General features: G+C 40.3%; 1 protein-coding gene across 3 annotated transcripts in view; it reads left to right on the top strand.

Moving 5' to 3' along the window:
* Positions 1 to 19,241, top strand: part of prdm5 (PR domain containing 5) — a 41,748-nt gene that overhangs the window by 9,148 nt on the left and 13,359 nt on the right. For all 3 annotated transcript variants that reach the window (XM_077534946.1, XM_077534948.1, XM_077534947.1), the window contains exons 12-13: positions 287 to 447; positions 5,095 to 5,188. In XM_077534946.1, coding sequence (XP_077391072.1) covers positions 287 to 447; positions 5,095 to 5,188 — 255 coding nt within the window. The remainder of the gene's footprint in view (positions 1 to 286; positions 448 to 5,094; positions 5,189 to 19,241) is intronic.

Here is a 19,241-nt window from a genome sequence, read left to right as displayed (position 1 = left end):
TGAATGTAAAGAGAGGGTTAAATAAGGAGAAAATCTCTCTCACCCGTGGCCAAATTTACTGTCTGGAGTTGTCTTTTTTTTTTTTTTTTTTTGGTTCTATTCTGTCAAACAGCCATTTCATGTTCACTTTAAACTTACATCACATACAATACAGGACGACATTGTTGGCTGAGGGTGGCCCTTTGTAGTCCCCGTAATGGCCTCAGACAAATTGCTCTGGCGCGACAAAAAGAAGACTTCGCCCCGGAGAAGCTTTTGTCGACAAATTCTCGCATTCTCGCCGCAGGTGAGCGGACGTTCAAGTGCGACCAGTGCAACGCGACCTTCAAGCGCAAGGACACGCTCAACGTGCACATCCAGGTGGTGCACGACGGACACAAGAAGTACAAGTGTGACCTGTGCGAGAAGGCCTTCGTCACGCCTTCCGTCCTCAAGAGCCACAAGAAGGTGAAAAAATGGTGACTTCTCTTTGTTGGGCTGCGGGTGAAATGCTCATGACAAAACATTAGGTACACTTCTGAATCTAATGACAGAAAACGTAATACATTAGTGTAAAAATCTATACAGAAATATTAAATACAGAATAGAAACAATAAATACAAATATAAATACAGATACTGACAAAAGATATACAAATACTTGAGGAAAAGTGTAATATTAAGTGGGACAAAAGTAACCCAAAAAAAAGTAGCCAAATACAAGAAAAAAAAATAGATAAAAATATCTAACTATTCGAAAAAAATGCAAACATTGTGAAAAAAATCCATCCATCCATCCATCCATCCATCCATCCATCATTAGCCAAAAAAGTACACCAGCTGAAAACTTTTGAAAAAAAAAATTCAGCAAAAAAATACAAAAAAAAAAAAAAGTAACAAAAACAAAAAATATGCAAAATCCCATAAATGCTTGCAAAAATAGAGAAATTAGGGAGGTACAATACTTTACATAAAAACAAATCACACATTTTAGAAGAAATGTAGAAATATTAGAAAATACACAAACAGAGAAAAAATCCAAAATGTCATGACAAAAATTGTAAATATTAGATAAAACAATACCAAAATATTCAAAACAATACAACACCATTGAACAACTATATTAGAAAGCAATACCAAAATAGTAGGCTTACTGTATATGTGCATCGCCTGACCAATGATTTTAACGTCTTCTTGCCTCTCAAGTAGGTTTCATTGCTTGGCTTGGCCACGTTAAGCGACTTAAATGTTAAATGTAACAGTGTTGATGTCTGTCAAGAAACGTCCATCTCGACCCAGCTAGGGAGGCCCATATAAAAGCTGGGAATGTATCTCTTCCTTGATTGAAAATGGCAGCTCGTCCATTAAGCTCTACGGGGTTTCAGAGGCCCAAACTGATCCAGCCGCTGATTAGCAGCCCCTCCCCGATCAGACAACGTGCGTCCAGATTGAAATCGTCAGTGGCTTCTTGCCACGTGGCCAATGGGTGCCGCTCGGGGGGCCGTCTCTGAACAGCGGGGACCGCGGAGGCCGCTGCGCGATCGCATATCGTGATCAAAGTGGTCCTCGCGCAGGAGACGACAACCTGCCGGCGGCAAACTCGGCCCCGTGGAAAATAATGGCAAATACTTATCAATGCCATGTTCGCTGAGGCTCACTACGCCTGCTGTCATTGTGCACAAATGTTACAAGGAAATGGAAAGCATAAGGAATACCAACGTCCCCCACAAAAAAAATAAAAAATAAAAAATAAAAAAATAAAAAATAAAAAATTAGATGGTCTGGGTTTGAAATATTAGCAAAAAAATTAAGTTAAAACAATAAATAAATATTAGATCCAAAGTTCATACATTTAAAATAAAATGAAGAAATATATGATGAAGCATTCTCTAAAAATGATTGGACAACAATATTAGTAAACGTACAGTATGCACAAATATGAAAAAAAAAATTAACTATATTAGCAACTATAAAAAATTGGATGATTTTTTACTTGGGCATTTAAAGAAATAAAGAATTATTTGCTGACATTTACAGAGATATTAGACCAAACTTCGGCCTAAAATACAAAAATATTAGTCAAACGTTGTGAAAAACAGACAAAAAAATGCTGAAAATTACATACACAAAATATACAATATTTGAAGAAATGGAAAGCATAAGGAATACCAACATTCCACACTAAATCAGACGGAAAAAAAAAAAATTAGATGGGGGGGAATATTAGCAAAAAATGGAAGATTAAGTTAAAACAATAAATAAATAATAGATCCACAGTATAATAAAAATGAAGAAATATGATGAAACATTCTCTAAAAATGATTGGACAACAATATTAGTAAACATACAGTATGCACAAATATTAAAAAAAAATGTAACTATATTAGCAACAAATAAAAACTCGGATGATTTTTTACTTGGGCAAATAAAGAAATAAAGAATTATTTGCTGACATTTACATACGCAAAATATACAAAAATATTTGACAACAACAACAGGAAATAATAGCAAAGGTTTAAAAAATTCTACAATTTTGAATAAAGAATTGAAAAAAAGTAAATTTTGTATGTATTTTTCTTTGTCTATTAGATCAAAACTAAAGACATATTTGATGAATTACACATAAAATATTAGCCAAACAAATATTGGACAAAAATAGAAAAAAATGCAGACGCCTATGCTGGATAAAGATGAAAAGAATGCTAATAAATAGCGTTGCCAATGCGGGCTTTCCACCAGCTGGTCCACAAAGTGGTGATCAAAGTTCTGCTGGCCCCGGAGACGACAACCTGCTGGCCGCTGACTTTGCCCGCCGCAAAACAACGTCAGGTATTCCTCAATGCCATGTTCGCTCAGGCTCACTCCGGCGCGTCGCATTTTTTGCCCGGCCTGACGCAAATCAGAAGTAATGGCCGCGAAGAGTGAAGCCAAACAGCTCGAAGCACGTTCCTGGTTTGATCTCACGGCCATTACTCTTGGAAAATGCTCGCCTTGGAACGCCAGGCCTTCCTGAGCTTTCAATCATTGTTTCAACTGACAAATGACTTTGTACAAATGAAAAATGGCTTCAAAGGTTCACTCGGCCGCTGTCGATCTGGAGCTGGTTTAAAAAACGCTGGAACGGGGCTATTGGTGGATATTTTCAGCAGAAACAATTGTAATCAATAAGCCGAGTGTCGGAGGACGTTGTGTTGACACTGCCAACGATTTGGGATTTATTCCAAAACAATAGCAATGTGGCAAAAACTGTTTAATTCTTTACAATGAAATTTAATTCTGTCATTACAATATATTTTAATTTTTTTTTTCATTAAAAAAAACAACACATTTTTGTTATTTTTTTTTAATATCTGGCGTTACAACTGATACTTTCCCGTCTATGTGCAAACAAGTACATGCACGTGTTGTACGTTTTGCAGCGGATTTGACATCTCTGTCCAAAGTGCAAATGACAGGCTCGCTGGGTAAGCAGTCACATTCATACCGGGCCACAAAATATGTTTCCAGTAAATTCCCCGCATTCCCCAGTCGAGCTTTCCCCCCCCACAGCGGTGCGTTTACGACGCAGCAGCACACCGACAATGTTTGCTCCATAGAAGCATGTGGGGCTCGCGTGCATTCGAATCGGTGGAGGTTTTTTGCGGGAAGGTCGGCGGTGTGCGATGGGGGTGTTGGGAGGTGACGGGAGATGAAGGAAAAGGATATGAGGGCACATGTGCACAGTGACCTTCAGCGCCTAAACGTTACAATCTTGTGTCAGGGCAATATTTGCTACACAGTGAAACATTCAATTCAATTACTTGTAGTTCCTTTACAAGTTGGCAACGCAATTTAATTGCGTTGCAAACAAATACATATCGGGTGCCTAAATTATAGATTTTTTTATTTTTTTTTAACTCATTCACTCCCAGGACATTTTCGCTGTTTTACTGGATTTTGACTAATTTTGCAAGGCCCATAGCATATTGTGTCCTATTGCTATAAAAACATGGAACCTACCAAAAGAAAAATTAAAGTCTCTTCTTTCATCAGGAAAAAAAAAGTGTATTTCTAGCTGTTTGCATTTTGCATCAATTAGCATTAGAACATGGCTAAGTTTCATCATTATTCACAAATCTGTTTAAAATAGTGGGGAAAAGAGCTTTTTGATCTCTTATACTCTGCTGCCATCTGCTGGCCGTTTTTGTTATAACTACCATTGCTTCAAGCATTCTCTTCAGTTCAGAGGTTGCATCAAAGCCAAAACGTATAATTACATCTTTGGGAGCATGGTAATATTTAAAATAGAACGTATTTATACGTTTTTGGGAGTAAATGAGTTAAGATTTTGTATTATTTCCTGTTGTTGTTGTTGAATATTTCTTTATATTTTGCGTATGTAATTTTCAGTAATTTTTGTAGTTTTTTTTATTATTATTATTATTTTTTTGTCTGCTAGTTTTTTCACGTTCAACTAATATTTTTGTATTTTTGGTCGAAGTTTGGTCTAATATCTCTGTAAATGTCAGCAAATATTTCTTTATGTCTTTATTAGCCCAGTTAAAATTCATCCAAGTTTTTATTAGTTGCAACTATTGTTAAATTTTTCTCATATTTGTGCATACTGTACGTTTACTAATATTGTTGTCCAATCCTTTTTAGAGACTGTTTCATTATATCTTTCCGTATTTTACTTTAAATGTATGTATTGTGGATCTAATATTATTGTTTTAATTTAATTTTACATTTTTTTGCTAATATTTTTATATTTTTTTCCCCATCTACAATTTCTATTTTTTTTATTTCTTTGCAATTTAATTGCATAACAAATCATTTTTCTCCATTGCAATGAATTGAAATGTCATTCATTTGTTGAAGCCCCCCAAAGAACACAATTTTTTTTTTCCGTCTTTCAAATAAAGAAATATCGCACGTTTATTTTGTAAAAACATAATAAGCTCAACTCCTCAGTTCACTTCAACGTAGTTCCTTGGCACCAAGGCACAATCAAAATACTTCAGTTCTTCAAATTTTGGCTGACAACACGATGGTGTTTTACGGAGCGATACTGTCAACTGCTGCAACGAACAAACGTGACGAAAAGTGTATCATTTACGCAAAAATGACTTTGTTTCAGACGCACACGGGCGAGAAGGAGAAGATCTGCCCGTACTGCGGACAGAAGTTCGCCAGCAACGGCACGCTGAGGGTCCACATCCGCAGTCACACAGGTCAGTCATCTCAATGCTAACCTCGTTAGCTTAGCTAGCTAAAATGTCACGCTAGTAGCATAACATTAGCATTACAACAACACTTATACTCAAGCTATGGACTACTTTTATGTACCATGCTGTGATTGGCTGGTCTGCATTTCAGGTGGGGGTGTGGCTTAGCAAACTTGAGATATTTTTAAAGAAGGATAAAGGAGAATCTAAAAGGCCAAACTAGAACAAAATTGTAGAAGTCTCGCACACCTTTTCACTACATTTCTCGCTTAAATTAGCCAGTTTTTAGAGTTGGAAATGTCTTAAGGGCAACCACAAACAAAACGTCAACCTGTCATTTGATACATTTTAGTCTTGGTACATATTTTTTTTTTTGGTTGATTTTCCCCCCCGAACATAATCTGTAAATGCGCTGCACACACGGGCTACGAGACAGAATGGAGCGCTTGGATGTTCATTAAAGGGCCTTAAACTGGAAAGTTACGCATTCCTGCGCATCTCCTTACCAACTGACTGCTGCCGAGACCTGGCATGACCACACACGCGCACACACACACACACACACACACACACTTGGCTTCCCTACTCTCTCCCCCATCTTTATTCTCCGCGGTGTTCTCTCCTGCCATGTTTGGGACAAATGATGTCAGTTTATTTCTGTCAGTGGACGGAGTTATGCAAATTACCAACGGTGAAAACAACTTACAAAAACAACTTACAACCCGATCAAACGTTTTTATACAAATCTGTGAGAAATTTTAGTTCAGTTCCCAGTGTGTTCCTTTCGATTCTGCAGTTTTTATTTAATGTCATGGTTTGAGTTCACGCCAGCAGTATTCTGTTTACAAACATTATGCAAATGTTTATTGTGATATGGTTTTTCCATAGAAGCCAATCTTCTCGGGAGGCCGTAAAACTGGATTTCACACATGCATTTGCTTTAGCGCAGTTACCCCTTCTGGGACAGACATAGCCTACATTACAAACTTTTCACTATTGACTTTAACTAGCCTTGAGCAGAGAAAAAGACCCTTTTATGCTGCTTGTAAAACAAAAAGAAAACCAAAAAAATTGATTTTGAGGTAGTATCTGAGACATGACAAAAACAGAAGGATGCCAGAAATGTACATATTGTACGTATGTTCTATACACTACTCACAAAAAGTTACAGATATTCGGCTTTCGGGTGAAATTTCAAACGATGTCAACCAATTTCCTGGTTCAATTCGAATTGGCATTTAAACTGTCCCGTTCATGTTCATATTTTGACATCATAACAAGGCCCAAGATGACAGCAAAAAAATTGATCAACACAATACGACGCTTCAAACAGGAAGCGGCCACTGACCAAAGAATGTCAAAGTATCATCAGCGTGCTGCAACCGAGATGCAGAAAGACTTGAACGGACATAAAAGGCAAAGAAGTTGACGTCCTTGGATACAGCTCAAACACCTGTTGTAAATTTTGCTGTTCAGCACCTTGTTAGAAAACACGTTGTGCAAAAAACATTTGGATAACAGTTGGACATGTGCGTTCAATAAAGTCAAATAAAGTTCACCTGTAAAAAGCTATAGGGTTTTAGGTTTATCCTTAAATTTTGTGAGGGATTTTGCAAAATGTTGGTGGTTTCAGTGTGAGAAGGGTATAAATGCTGGATCCTATGTTGAGGAACACTAACGCCCAATTCACACCAGATGCGGTGCGGGTGCGTCTGCGGTGCGGAACGGATACGGCGATGCGGAAGGTTTCCGCAAGCATTTTTTCCGGATGCGGATTTTCATGAAGCTGGATAAATGACACGAGCCGAACAGGAAGTCGGGCGTCTCGCATCGAGGTAAATCCGGTATATTTCAAAATAAAACCGTTTGCGAACTCGTTTTTTTTTTTTTTTTGGCAGGGAAGCTAGCTAACTACATAGCATGACATGAGTCAGACATTTAAGACAAAAATCAGCTCAGAATAAATTTAACATGACAAAATAACACTATTTAACCTGGGCATTATCTTATTTTGAAATGACTTGGTCAGAACCATCAGAAGCCGAAAACCGGTCACAATAACGCCGAAGGGTTTTAAACACAAAACGTATTTACCCATGGTGGAACAGTCATGGTAGAAGTCCCAGAAATAACGTACAGAAAGCATATCGATGTGACAACAGGAAAGCATGGCTATTGTTTACAAAATAACACTCTATATGCACGGTTGTTATTGCGTGAACTCCCGTAATCTTGTGGTCTGGCGGGTGCAGATTTCCGGACACGCAACGCATGCCGCGAGGAAGCCGTACGGAAAACGCACCGCGTCCTTTCCGCAGTCAGTGTGAATTGGGCGTCAAGCCGTCGCCAATGTACTGGGGTGCAGGAGGTTCCAGAAACCGTCATCCTGTGAAAATGAAGAAAATAGAGATATCCCGCATTCGCTGGCTTCTGGTAAAAAGCAATTCTGGATCTTCTTTTGACATGCTAATTTTGCAAAGTACTTTATCTGTGTGAAAGAGGCTTCGAGCCTTAACAGTGATGTGGCACTCATTTCGCACCAAGAACCTTTGGATGACCCTTATATGGACCCCCCCCAAAAAAAAGCTGTTGGAGAAAATGTACTGTGGTTCCAGGGTAATTTGTCCGGATCAAAAATACCTTTTGATGGGATGTGGTCTGCAACACGTCTTTGGAATATCTTTTTCCACCTCAGACAGCTGGCAAAAGGTGAAGCCTTTTCTAAGAAAAGCAGCACTCGAAACAGCAATCCGTGCCATCATCTGGATGCTGCGCTGCTGTGGAAAAGCACAAACAGTCACGTCAATATCTCAGGAGCGCTGCGTGAAACCGACGAGCGCCAGGACAGGTCTGTGAAGTTCAACACCCGACACTCACTTTACACCAAGAGCTTGTTTGACCCTGGAACTAGGAACTTTCGGATCAGGTGGAAACGTTCTGACCCGTGGGATGCTGTTGTGGCAATCGCCGCGCAGAAATGTCATTGCCGGATCTTCCGTTTCATTGGTTGGCCTTCAGGTGTTGCTGCGCTCAGTGTGGTCTCCATCTTTGTCAACAGCTTCCTTTTTGTGAATGCGTGTGTTTGTGTGCATGTGTGTCAGGCAGGAGAGAATGTAAAGCCGTGTGGCCCGGTCTGATTGTATTTATGTAGAATAAACAAAAGCGAGGAATGCTGGGGGAGGGGTGGGAGCCGAGGGGACACCTCAAAGAAAGAAAGAAAGAAGTAAAAGGAGAAAGAAGCACTCCAAGAAAGCATCCAGCCGGATGACCCGTGACCCCGACTGGCTGTAAATCTGTCCCCTCCTTCTATAGGTGGAGATGTTTGTGTGCGTGTGTTTGTCGTGTGTGCGTGGGTTTTTGTGTCCCGTAGCGGCGATCTCGACAAGGTCATGTTGTTCTCAGACAGAAGAAGAAAGACTCCGGACTTGTATAAATGTTGTGTCGGAGCTGTGGAAAGTGTGAAATCAACAGCGTTAATGTAGTAAGAAACGACTTTTACCCTCTAGTTAAGTTTGTATCAACTGATTATGGGTCAAATTGACCATTTAATGTAGTTAGAACTTAAACCCGCATGTCAGGAACAGCAATAAGATCATTGGGTCAGTTTGACCCGGGCATTCTCAGACACGAGAAGGACTTTGTATGTGTTTTCTCGAAACTGTGGAATGTGTGAACTCAAGACATTTCATGTAGTAAGAATTTAAACCCTCCAGTTCTGGGTCAAATTGACCCCTATACAGTATTTACATCATGCATAGTTAACTCATTCACTCCCAACCATTTTCACTTAAGTGTTTTCCTGGATTTTGACTAATTTTTCAAGGCCCGTGAAATATTATGTTCTATTGCTATAAAAATATGGAACATACCAAAAGAGAGATTAGAGTCTCTTCTTTTATCAGGGGAAAAAAAAGTATATTCCTTTCTGTTTCTGCTGTGCAACAATTAGCAATAGAACATAGCTAAGTTTCATCGTTTTTCACAATTCTGCTTGGAACTGTGGGGAAATCAGCTTGTTTTAACATGGCCTGGTTGATCTCTTATACTCTGCTGCCACTCAACCATTTTCTGCAGTAGAGAGACTGCATCAAAGCCTTCTCTATGCTAGGCATAAAAAAACGTATAAGTATGTCTTTGGGACAACTTAAAACATTTAAAATGTGACGTATTTATACGTTTTTGGGAGCTAATGAGTTAATGTAGCATGTAGTTCAGCCGTCCTGTTGTGTTGTTTTTTTTCCATGAACAACAATCATGTTGCAGGGTCAAATTGACCCGGGCACAGTAATGAAAGCATGTGCTGTGGTGTTACATTTGCATTAAATGCTCCTGGGTTAAACTGACCCATGAATATATAAAGGCACGGTCTTCCGTTTTCTAAATACAGGATTTTTACCCATGAACTCCTTCTCAATCAACACCTCTGGGCTTCTGTTAATGTGTGGTGGTGATTTTTTCCTAAAAGCCTGTATTTTTCCAATTTCTGTTTGTTTTGTCAACAGCGGGACGTTTCTGTGGACAGACAGTTGTTTACCCCTCCAGCCAATCTCAGAGGGGGGTGTAGGGGGTGGGGGCGAATTTGTCGGCTGCATGAAGTCAGTCCCGCGGCAACTTGGCAGCACGCATGGATTATTTTTTTCACTTTTTTTTTTATTCACACAAGCTTACATGTGTGAGTGAATGTCCACAGAAACGTCCCGCTGTTGACAAAACAAACACAAAATGGCAAAATACAGGATAGGGTGGTGGGGGTTTAAGAAAAAATCACCACCATACATTAACAGAAGCCCAGAGGTGTCGATTGAGGAGTTCATGGGTAAAAATCCTGTATTTATATACTGCATTTTCCTGAGTGAAAACGGAAGACCGCGCCTTTAAAACATGCACAGTTCATGTAGTAAGAAAGCGTGAACTCTCCTGTTACGTTCAGGACCAACAATGTTCACGGGTCAGACTTACAAAAGCATATTTTGAAAGCAAATGCAGTTAATTTCGTAAAACAGATCTGTCTCATTTGGTTTGCAGGAACAGGAATATTGTCCTTGGGTCAGTTTGACCCGGGCATGTCAAAACAACACAGTAAATGTACAATAGTAAGAAAAAACATCAACCCTTCGGTTTCATTCTTTTTTGCAAGTATGAGAAGTCAAATTTACCCTCAAACATTATGCAATTAATGTAGTAAAATAAAAGAATTGGCTCCGCTGTCATGTTTTAGGAACAATAATGTCCACGGGTCAAATTGACCCAGACGTATTTAGAACATTCACCGTTCATATAGTAAGAAAGAACTTGAACTCACTTGTTACCTTCCTTAGGAAATGTTGTTGGGTCAAACTGATTCAGGACATGTGAACCCTTCACATCTGAACTTTTGGGCGAGAGACGAGGCGCACCGTCGACTGGTCGCCGGTTAATCGAAGAGCACTTGTAGACGAGCATTCTCACTTATGGGCATGTTTTTCAGAAAACTGAGATTCAAACCATTCGACTGTCAGGCAGGCAATCATGACCCCACCATGCTCTGCATATCAAAATATACAATACGAATACAAAATGGAGCACAAATAATCAGGATTACACACTGGAGCGTCACGGAACGACAACGAAGACATCAAGTAAACCTGTAGGGATTGTTTTATTTCCGTTTTTTTTTTACCATTCCAGTATCCGTCGTGACTTTTGTAACCATTTACAAAGACAACACATTTTTATCATATCTGCAAATTTTTTTGACTCGCTCCGGGACTCTGGCTAACCGGCCGCTACGTCCCTGGCTGTCAGTAACGTGCGAAAGACGGCCTCCAGCCGAGCTAAAAAGCTCTTCAACGGGCAACGCTGGGCTCGTCTTGTTTGTCTTCCTGCTTCACAGGAACCGTTCGCCGTTGATTATTTATCCGCTACGCACAGACGACTTTCGAAAGGATTCCCAGGAGATTTCCTCTCCTTCATCTCAATACTGCTAAACAGTGGTTGGCGCGATGAGAGACAGAGGTGGCAAAAGTACTCTGACTCTGTACTCTGTACTTTTTTATTTTTATTTTTTTTATTTTTATTTTTTAAGTTTTACACCACTTACTTTGGTGTAAACATTTTTTTTTAGTTTATAATATTTAGTGAGCGGGTTGTAATGTGATGTTGATCAATCAATGACATCATTGATCATTTTTTTTAGCACAGTACAGCGGTCCAACCCTTTTTTGAGACTGGTTTCACATAAAGACAGGAGGACTCCATTAAGGCGTGGCCAACAAGTGTTAAAGTAACAACTTTATCCGTATCATAACTCGCGCCAACCAATGTCGCAACCTCTGATGTTGCCGATCATTCTCATAATGTTTTGAGATTCCCCCACAAGCCTACAAAAAATCAAGTTTCTGCAGCAAAACACTTTGATCACAGTCCCAGAAAAAATATAAATATTTGTGACATAAGATGGTTTTACTAAAATTCATTTTAGTAGACACGGGTCACATCTGACTTGGAATGGTCTCAGTGTGCATAAACTTTGTTGACTCTCTACAAAAGAACATTTTGAAATACCGTATTTTCACGACTATAAGGCGCACCTAAAAGCCTTCAATTTTTTCAAAAGCTGACCATGCGCCTTATAATCCAGTGCGCCTTATATATGGATCAATATTGAGCCTCAACAGGTCTCGCTGTCAAGACAGCTATCGGTGACCCTGCACGATCGGTGACGCGCATGCGCAGAAGATCCCGCCATCTTGGATCGCTAGCTAATACTAACACTTTACCTCAGAGAAAATAATAAAACAGCTGTTTATTCATTTTGGGAGTGAATGGAGTTGTCAGAAAGCTGGTTTGTAATCTATTAATGAAGTTTGACTGACCTATCTGACTGTTTTGTTGACATTCCCTTTAGCGCAGCACCATCTAATGGATGCATAACGTAACCCCAGCCTCTACTATAGCGCCTTATATATGGAAAAAGTTTTTAAAAATGTCATTCATTGAAGGTGCGCCTTATAATGCGGTGCGCCTTATAGTGCGGAAAATACGGTATTTGGAATGTTGAAATGTGTATTTTGGGCCACTTCATGAAAAGTCATCAAATTTTAGGGTGCAAAAAACAAAATTCAAGGTGTTTTTATTGTGATCAAAACAGGTCAAATTTGATCCAAACAGTATGTAACAATTTAGTTTCGTAACTAAGTATTTGTACTTTGTTACTTTCCCAAGCGCTGATGAGTGAGACGGGTCAAGCCGAGAAACGGAATACAGGAAAAACGCGGCGCCGTAAATCTCGTCGCGGTGGCTGTATATTTAGCTTGGATTTAGTTTCCCTTTAATGGTGTTTGATCGGGCCGAAGTCAAACAAATTAGTCGTCGTCCCGCAGCGGCTGGCGCGGCCTGGCCGAGCTGTCCCGCTATGAGATCACCAACAAGCCATAAAATGCCAGCTGTCAAAAAACAAACAAAAAAAAACGCTGGACGGAGCGCGGCCACGACCTTGTGGAACTCGGTAGTCATGTTGGATCTTTCTCTTCTTTTGCTAATTTATTCACTTGGCCCCCACACTGGCGCAAAAATGGCTCCGTCGCTACATCAGAACGCGGTGAGGGTGGATTTTCCCAGCATGCGTGAGAGTTTGTGTACGAGGAGAACATGGCCAACAACCAAAAGTGGGACGGTGGAGAATATACCGAGGCCGTAAGTCAAGTGTCACTCTGACATCATTGGAAAAAAAGTCTCGTTCGGCCGCAGTTTGCAGTGTAAACCCGGGAGAGCGTGTTTGAACAAATCGGGCTTTCATGCTTCCCAACACTCAAAAAAAGTGGCTGCACGTATTCATGAAAAAAAAAGTCAGGAGGCTCAAGTCATCTTTTGGAGGAGCTACAAATCTACACCAGTGATTATTGCATACAAAAAAAAACAAAAAAAAAAACTACGGGTGCAAAGGCCACTGTAAAGTGAATTCTGAGATTTGTTTCAAAACAGATTACTGTATATATTTGTAAACATGATTGTTGTAAAAGCTCACACTAGTGCTCATTCCGTCAACAAAAACGAAACAAAAATAATTTCGTCAACTCACATTTTTCACTAGACTAGACTAGAATAAAACCCTCATTAATAAATAATAAGTGGAACAAAATCAGTATGCGTTTTTGTCGACTAATGAAGACGAGACGAAAATGTCCTTCACTTAATAAAAACTGGACTAAAATATATGGATTTTATATATATATATATATATATATATATATATATATATATGGATATTTTAGTTCATGAACAAAAACGAGATGAATATTCTATGATTTTGTAAAATCTTGTCTCTGATAATCTGTCACGTTTGTGACACTGTCATGTGACACAGCACGAACACATGGGAGGTGGATTCACGGTGAAAGGTTAAAAAAATAAATAAATTATAGCTAGAATTTTAACATTAATCCAACGGCTATAACGTTCCAACAATAATGTTAATGTGACTGCTAACTAATGCTGGCTAACTTACGAGCTCATAGAATGGAGCAATAGTAGCCACTGTAATTGTGTGTCAAGTTGTTTTTCATCACGTGAAATAGTTTTAGATCTGAAAAGGTTCAATAAATCTGCTGACAAAAAAAAAATACATGCAGGGGTAAAAATTGTTGTGCTGACTAAAACTAGACTAAAACGTTTTTGTTGACAAAAACTAGAGGAATACAATTGGGTTTTATTGGACTAAAAAAATGCAAGATTTATGGTTGACTAAAAATTGACTCAATAAAAATGGGATGAGGTTGACTAACTGTGATTAACTCATTCACTTCCAATCCAATTAAAACGACGTTTGACGTCTATAGTCGTCAATGGCAGCGAATGAGTTAAAAACTAACAAGCGTGACTGAAATTGGACTAAAACTGAGACTGAATTTAAAAATGGCGGATAAAATTAACACTAGCGCACATTGAAAACAATCAAGTACTGCGTAAACTCCAACTTAATGCTGCCTTTATATTCCCGCCTGTTCCCAGGCGTATATAGAAATCACGGATCCCGTTACGTATTATGTGATAGGTTGTGATTGCCGTGGTTTCCGGGCCAGATTTTTTTCAACTGTATAACATTTTTTGCTACTGCAGTCACAGTGCGGATGAGAAACCGCGTTGGCCGTGATAAAACCGGGTGCAACGAAACCCGACAGTCCGTAAAAAGAGCCAATCAAAAACTTGGAAGTGATCCACGGTGGGACGGGAAAACATATTTCTTCCCGCGGCAGTCCTTGGATGCAATGCAACGCGGTGGTTTATCCGACCCGGTAATTAGTCATTCCCCCACTCAAGTTTTGATCCTAACAGCAATTGACATCCCCAATCCTAATGACATCAACAACCCCAAATTATCAAATGGGTCATCACTATTCAAACCGTTGCAGCATTGTCAACTGGAGTGTAATCACAGCGTAATAGCCAGTTTCTAAATCAAGCCGTTCCAGACTTTCAAAAAAAAAAAAAAAAAAGAGAAAAGCGCCGCCACTTAAGATTATGAAGCATTGCTATAATTACACAAACAAGCTTGTCATTGAGTCTAATGTCCGACAAATGTCTGCTGTGCGTGCTGAGCTGGCGCTGGCATGAAATCAGAGAGTCGGGCCGGTGCAAACGTTCCCTTCACGAGGGGGGAGACAACTTCCAATAAACAAACTGATATACGGTTCACTTTGTTTCTTGGTCCTGCTTTCTGAAGTCACTCGTTTCACGTAATGGGCTCCATCTCGCTGTCATTTGTTACGCTAATTGTGCGCAGGCCAGACTTGGAAAAAGTACGGAAAGACCATTTAATCGGGAACGTGGATTGTTTTCTCGCTGCCGTTGTCATGGTCACGGCTTGGAATGCGTTATTGGTCTGTAAAACGTGAATAGCATATTTGCAGCGCAGTTCTGAGTTCATTCTCTGCTTCTTCGGTTCCTTCTCGCATCCATTTTGGATATCGCTGATCTTTTTTTTTTTTCCAGCAGTTTTCTGTCCGAAATAACTGAAAAACTGAAGACGAATCGTCCATCACCGTTTAACCCGATGATTGTGAATCGTCGTCTTTCTCGTCCAGGCTGGACTGCGCTTTCTCGAGCCCAAAAAATCAGCTGCGAATCAGCCACGAAGAAGCATTTGAAAACATATGCACGGATATCTCAAATATCTGATATGGATATGCCACACGTGCCGGGGGGTGCGAAAAGGGTTTGGCGGAAGTGGAGGCGCTTGTCGTAAGCACGAAGGGTCAAGTTGAGAAAGTTGTCAGGCATTCCTCGGGGCGGATCAAAGGCAATCTCATATCCACGATATCGTATTACTCTGCAGCCCTCCCGTTGGCATGCGAGGAGGACGGTGGACCGGGTGGACTGTGGCTCAAGCGGAGGAAGCCGGGGGGATTAATCGTGACAGACAGCGCTAATGTCTTTCAGGCCCCGGAGCTGCAAAAGCGTTCTCCGTAACAGCAGAACCGCGACAAGGCCCGACCATCTGCTAAACAGACCCGCCGACAGCGGTGGCACGTAACAAATGACAAATACTTCGTTACTGAAGAGGCTGAGAAAAGTGAGGGATAAGTCTTCATCTTTGGGCTGTTTGGACAAAAGCACGTTGCTGACATTTTGTTAAGATCTGTAGGAAATTGTTATGAAACAGTTTAGTTCAATTTCCGCGTAAGATTTGAAGACTCCTGAACTTTTGAGGCAGATGTACTAATGAAGTTCCTCATTCCAGTATTTCATTCGATTTGTTGTGTCTTTTTAATTCTATGGCATACGTTTGAAAATAGACATGTACTTCCTACTTCATTGTCAAAATAGAAATTGTATACAGTAAATTTTGTAGAGTAAATTTTACTGTAAGAAGACTATATTCGGTCCCAGTCTAAACTTTTACACATGCAAGAGAGTAAAATACTAAAACAACATCACACTCAAGAATTGAAGAACGATCCCACAACCTTCAGCATGGAATACAGCCACTCTACCACTTGAGCTATGCTCGACTAATTGTTAGTTAACATATTGCGGACGTGTCCCAAAGGAGACCAAAAATGGAGGTATACGAAGACTCCACCTGACCCCTGCGACATATTCACACCGTGGAGGAGTGGCATGGGTCAGTGGTTAGGTTGGCTGTCTCCCAACCTGAAGGTTCTGTGATTGTTCCTTAACTGTTCAGTTTTTTTTTGTTTTTAGCTCATTTTCTTCCAAAAACGTCTAAAAACGGTTTATTTTAACCCCTTATCATATGAGCAATTTTGCCGAAAATGCTTTAAAAAAAAGTTCCTGAACCGTTTAGAGTATCGGCATAGTTTATAAATTTTTTTTAAGAATGTTTGCCCGCCAGAGACCATACGAATTTTAAGGGGTTAATATTGTCATTGTCCTAAAAAAAAAAAAAGTATTTATACGTTTTTTCAAGTGTTTTTTTCTTTTTTTCATGCTAGAGCATGCAGAAGGCTTTGATGCAACCCCTGTACTGAAGAGGATGCTTAAAGCAATGGTAGTTATTACAAAAATGACCAGAGGTGGCAGCAGAGTATAAGAGATCAATCAGGGCCATGTTGCAAAAAAAAGCTCTTTTCCTCAATGGTTTAAACAGATTTGTGAATAATGATGAAACTTAGCTATATTCTAATGCTAATTGCTGCAAAACGGAAACAGATCGAACTATTCTTTTTTATTTTATTTTATTTTTTTAGCGCAATAGAGAACAGTATTCTGTGGGCCTTGCAAAATCGGCCAAAATCCAGTAAAATAGCCGGCAGCGAAGGTGAAAATGGCTGGGAGTGAATGATTTAATATTTTACTCTCTTCCGAGTATAAAGTCTGACGGAATATAGTCTTTTTTTTCAGAGTAAAATTTACCGTGTAAGCAAGTATGAACGTGCTATATCGCTAACCCTTGCTAGCGCAGGTGCATTAGCATAAAAACACTCTCTTTACACAAGTCGTCTGTACGTTTTCTACTTACATTAAGTTCTAGAGTGTAAATACTTTTCCCATCTCTTCTCCGGGAAGGGTGGGGACACAAAACGGATCGATTATCAGAAGAAGGCCACGGCAGGGAGAAGTCGCTGGTGGGGGGGAGGCGCGAGGTTTGTTGCGTCTAGATGCCCCGGGGGTCAAAGAAGACGGTATTCCGTTTCAGCACATGCTAAATCAGTTAGCGTCACGGCGCTCGTAAAGCCGCCGCCGCCTCCTCGTAATCCCCGAGCAATCTGCTTCAATCTGGAGAATAAGTGCAGGTTTCCCGTTACGGTCACTCAACCTCACCGCTGAAAGGCAACACGGTTACAGAGAGCGGCCGCGGCTCCGTGGCGCAGTTGTTACTTCCGCTTGAGAATATCGAATGCGCTCCCCACCCCTGCAAAAGTCCAAGAAACTCAGCCAAAGGAAGAAGCCGGTTTTGATGGATGACAATTTCCAGTACATCGATTTGGCATTTGTACGTTTGCCTATGTGCAGATATTTTTTTTTTTTAATGAAAACATAAAAATACATCTATGGCAATTACAATGAGTGTCAATTATTTACCTCGGAAACAAAAATGCAAATGAATGCTATAAATAAAATAAAAAAATCTGATACATTTATTTATTTTCTCCGCTCGCAGAAAATGTTTCAAAACTAAAGGTAATTGGTACATTTGGGGAAAATCTTTTGTTTTCCTGGTGTACTTTCCTGTTTCCTAAAGAGCAGTAAGTCGCTGTACATCCAAATGACCCAAATTGGTGCTGCTGTTTTGGTTAGCAACATAGGTTCTCTCGTGTTTAATGCCAGTGCGTGAACAGTACATCTTTGAACTGAGGTAATTAACTCATTTGCTCCCAAAAACGTAGAAAAGTTTGTTACCATGCTCCCAAAGACGTATTTATACGTTTTTTTTTGTTTTTTTGTTTTTGTTAATGTTTTTTTTAAATGCTAGAGCATACAGAAAGAAGGCTTTGATGCAGCCTCTGAACTGATGACAACGGTTGAAGCAATGGTAGTTATTACAAAAACGGCCAGCAGGTGGCAACAGAGTTTAAGAGATCAACCAGGCCCATGTTTTCCCCACAGTTCTCAACAGATTTGTGAAAAATAATGAAACTTAGCTATATTCTAATGCTTATTGCTGCAAAACGGAAACAGATGGAAATATCCTTTTTTTTCCCCTGATGACAGAAAAGACTCTAATCTTTTTTGGGGAGGTTCCATGTTTTTATACTAATAGAACAGAATATTTTGTGGGCCTTGCAAAATCAGTCAAAATCCAGTAAAACAGCCGAAAGCGAAGGGGTTTGCTTCAGTGAAAATCTTTGGGAGTGAATGAGTTAATTACCAGGGCAGACAGTTAGTTACCACTCACTCGTGGCACAATTTCCGATGTTACGTTCTGTTGCGAGACAAAATTTGAGTTCCGAGCGAAACTTCATATACGGTGTTGCACAAATACAACATTGTTGTTTGAGGAGGCAGGATGTCCGAAGTGAATGGCGCACCCGGCGATTGTGGAAATACTTTATTACATAAATACCGCAGTGTATATCAGATTTTCACTGTGGGCTATTTTCAAACATTCCACGAGGCCTGTCTTTTCACTCAAACGACACAAAACCTCGCAGGTCCGAAAATTCCCCGCGAGAGGTCTTCAGAAGAGGCGCGCAGTGACACGACCACGTAAAAGGCGTAACCTCAGGTTGGCGTGCAAACGTCGACTCGCGGCGTCCGATGACGCACCGCAACATGTCCCAAAATCCCCTTTACCCCCCAACCGGTGCATTTTCAGCCCCTCGGCCTTTTTCTGTTGTTGACAAACAGGAAAATGTGAAGACCAGATGTGTTTTGAAAGCGAGTAAACCCGATGCCTGGTGTAGCGTGTGCGTGTGTGTGTGGTATGGGGTTGAGTCCTGGGGAAGGCATTAGCGTGCTAACGGCGGCGCGGCAGAGTGTGCCAGTGCGCGCTGTGGCTTTGGATGGCGGCCCTTTGCAGGAGCTGGCCATTGTCCGCTAATGCGAGGCGCAGACGGCGCGCAAACATCAAACCTTTGCTAGCTAGCTAGCTTCTAGATGCTAAATGCTAAACTTGAAA

Source organism: Festucalex cinctus, chromosome 10 (genome assembly GCF_051991245.1).
Source record: "Festucalex cinctus isolate MCC-2025b chromosome 10, RoL_Fcin_1.0, whole genome shotgun sequence".
In the NCBI taxonomy this organism is placed as follows: Eukaryota; Metazoa; Chordata; class Actinopteri; order Syngnathiformes; family Syngnathidae; genus Festucalex; species Festucalex cinctus.
This window is presented reverse-complemented; position numbering and strand designations above follow the sequence as displayed.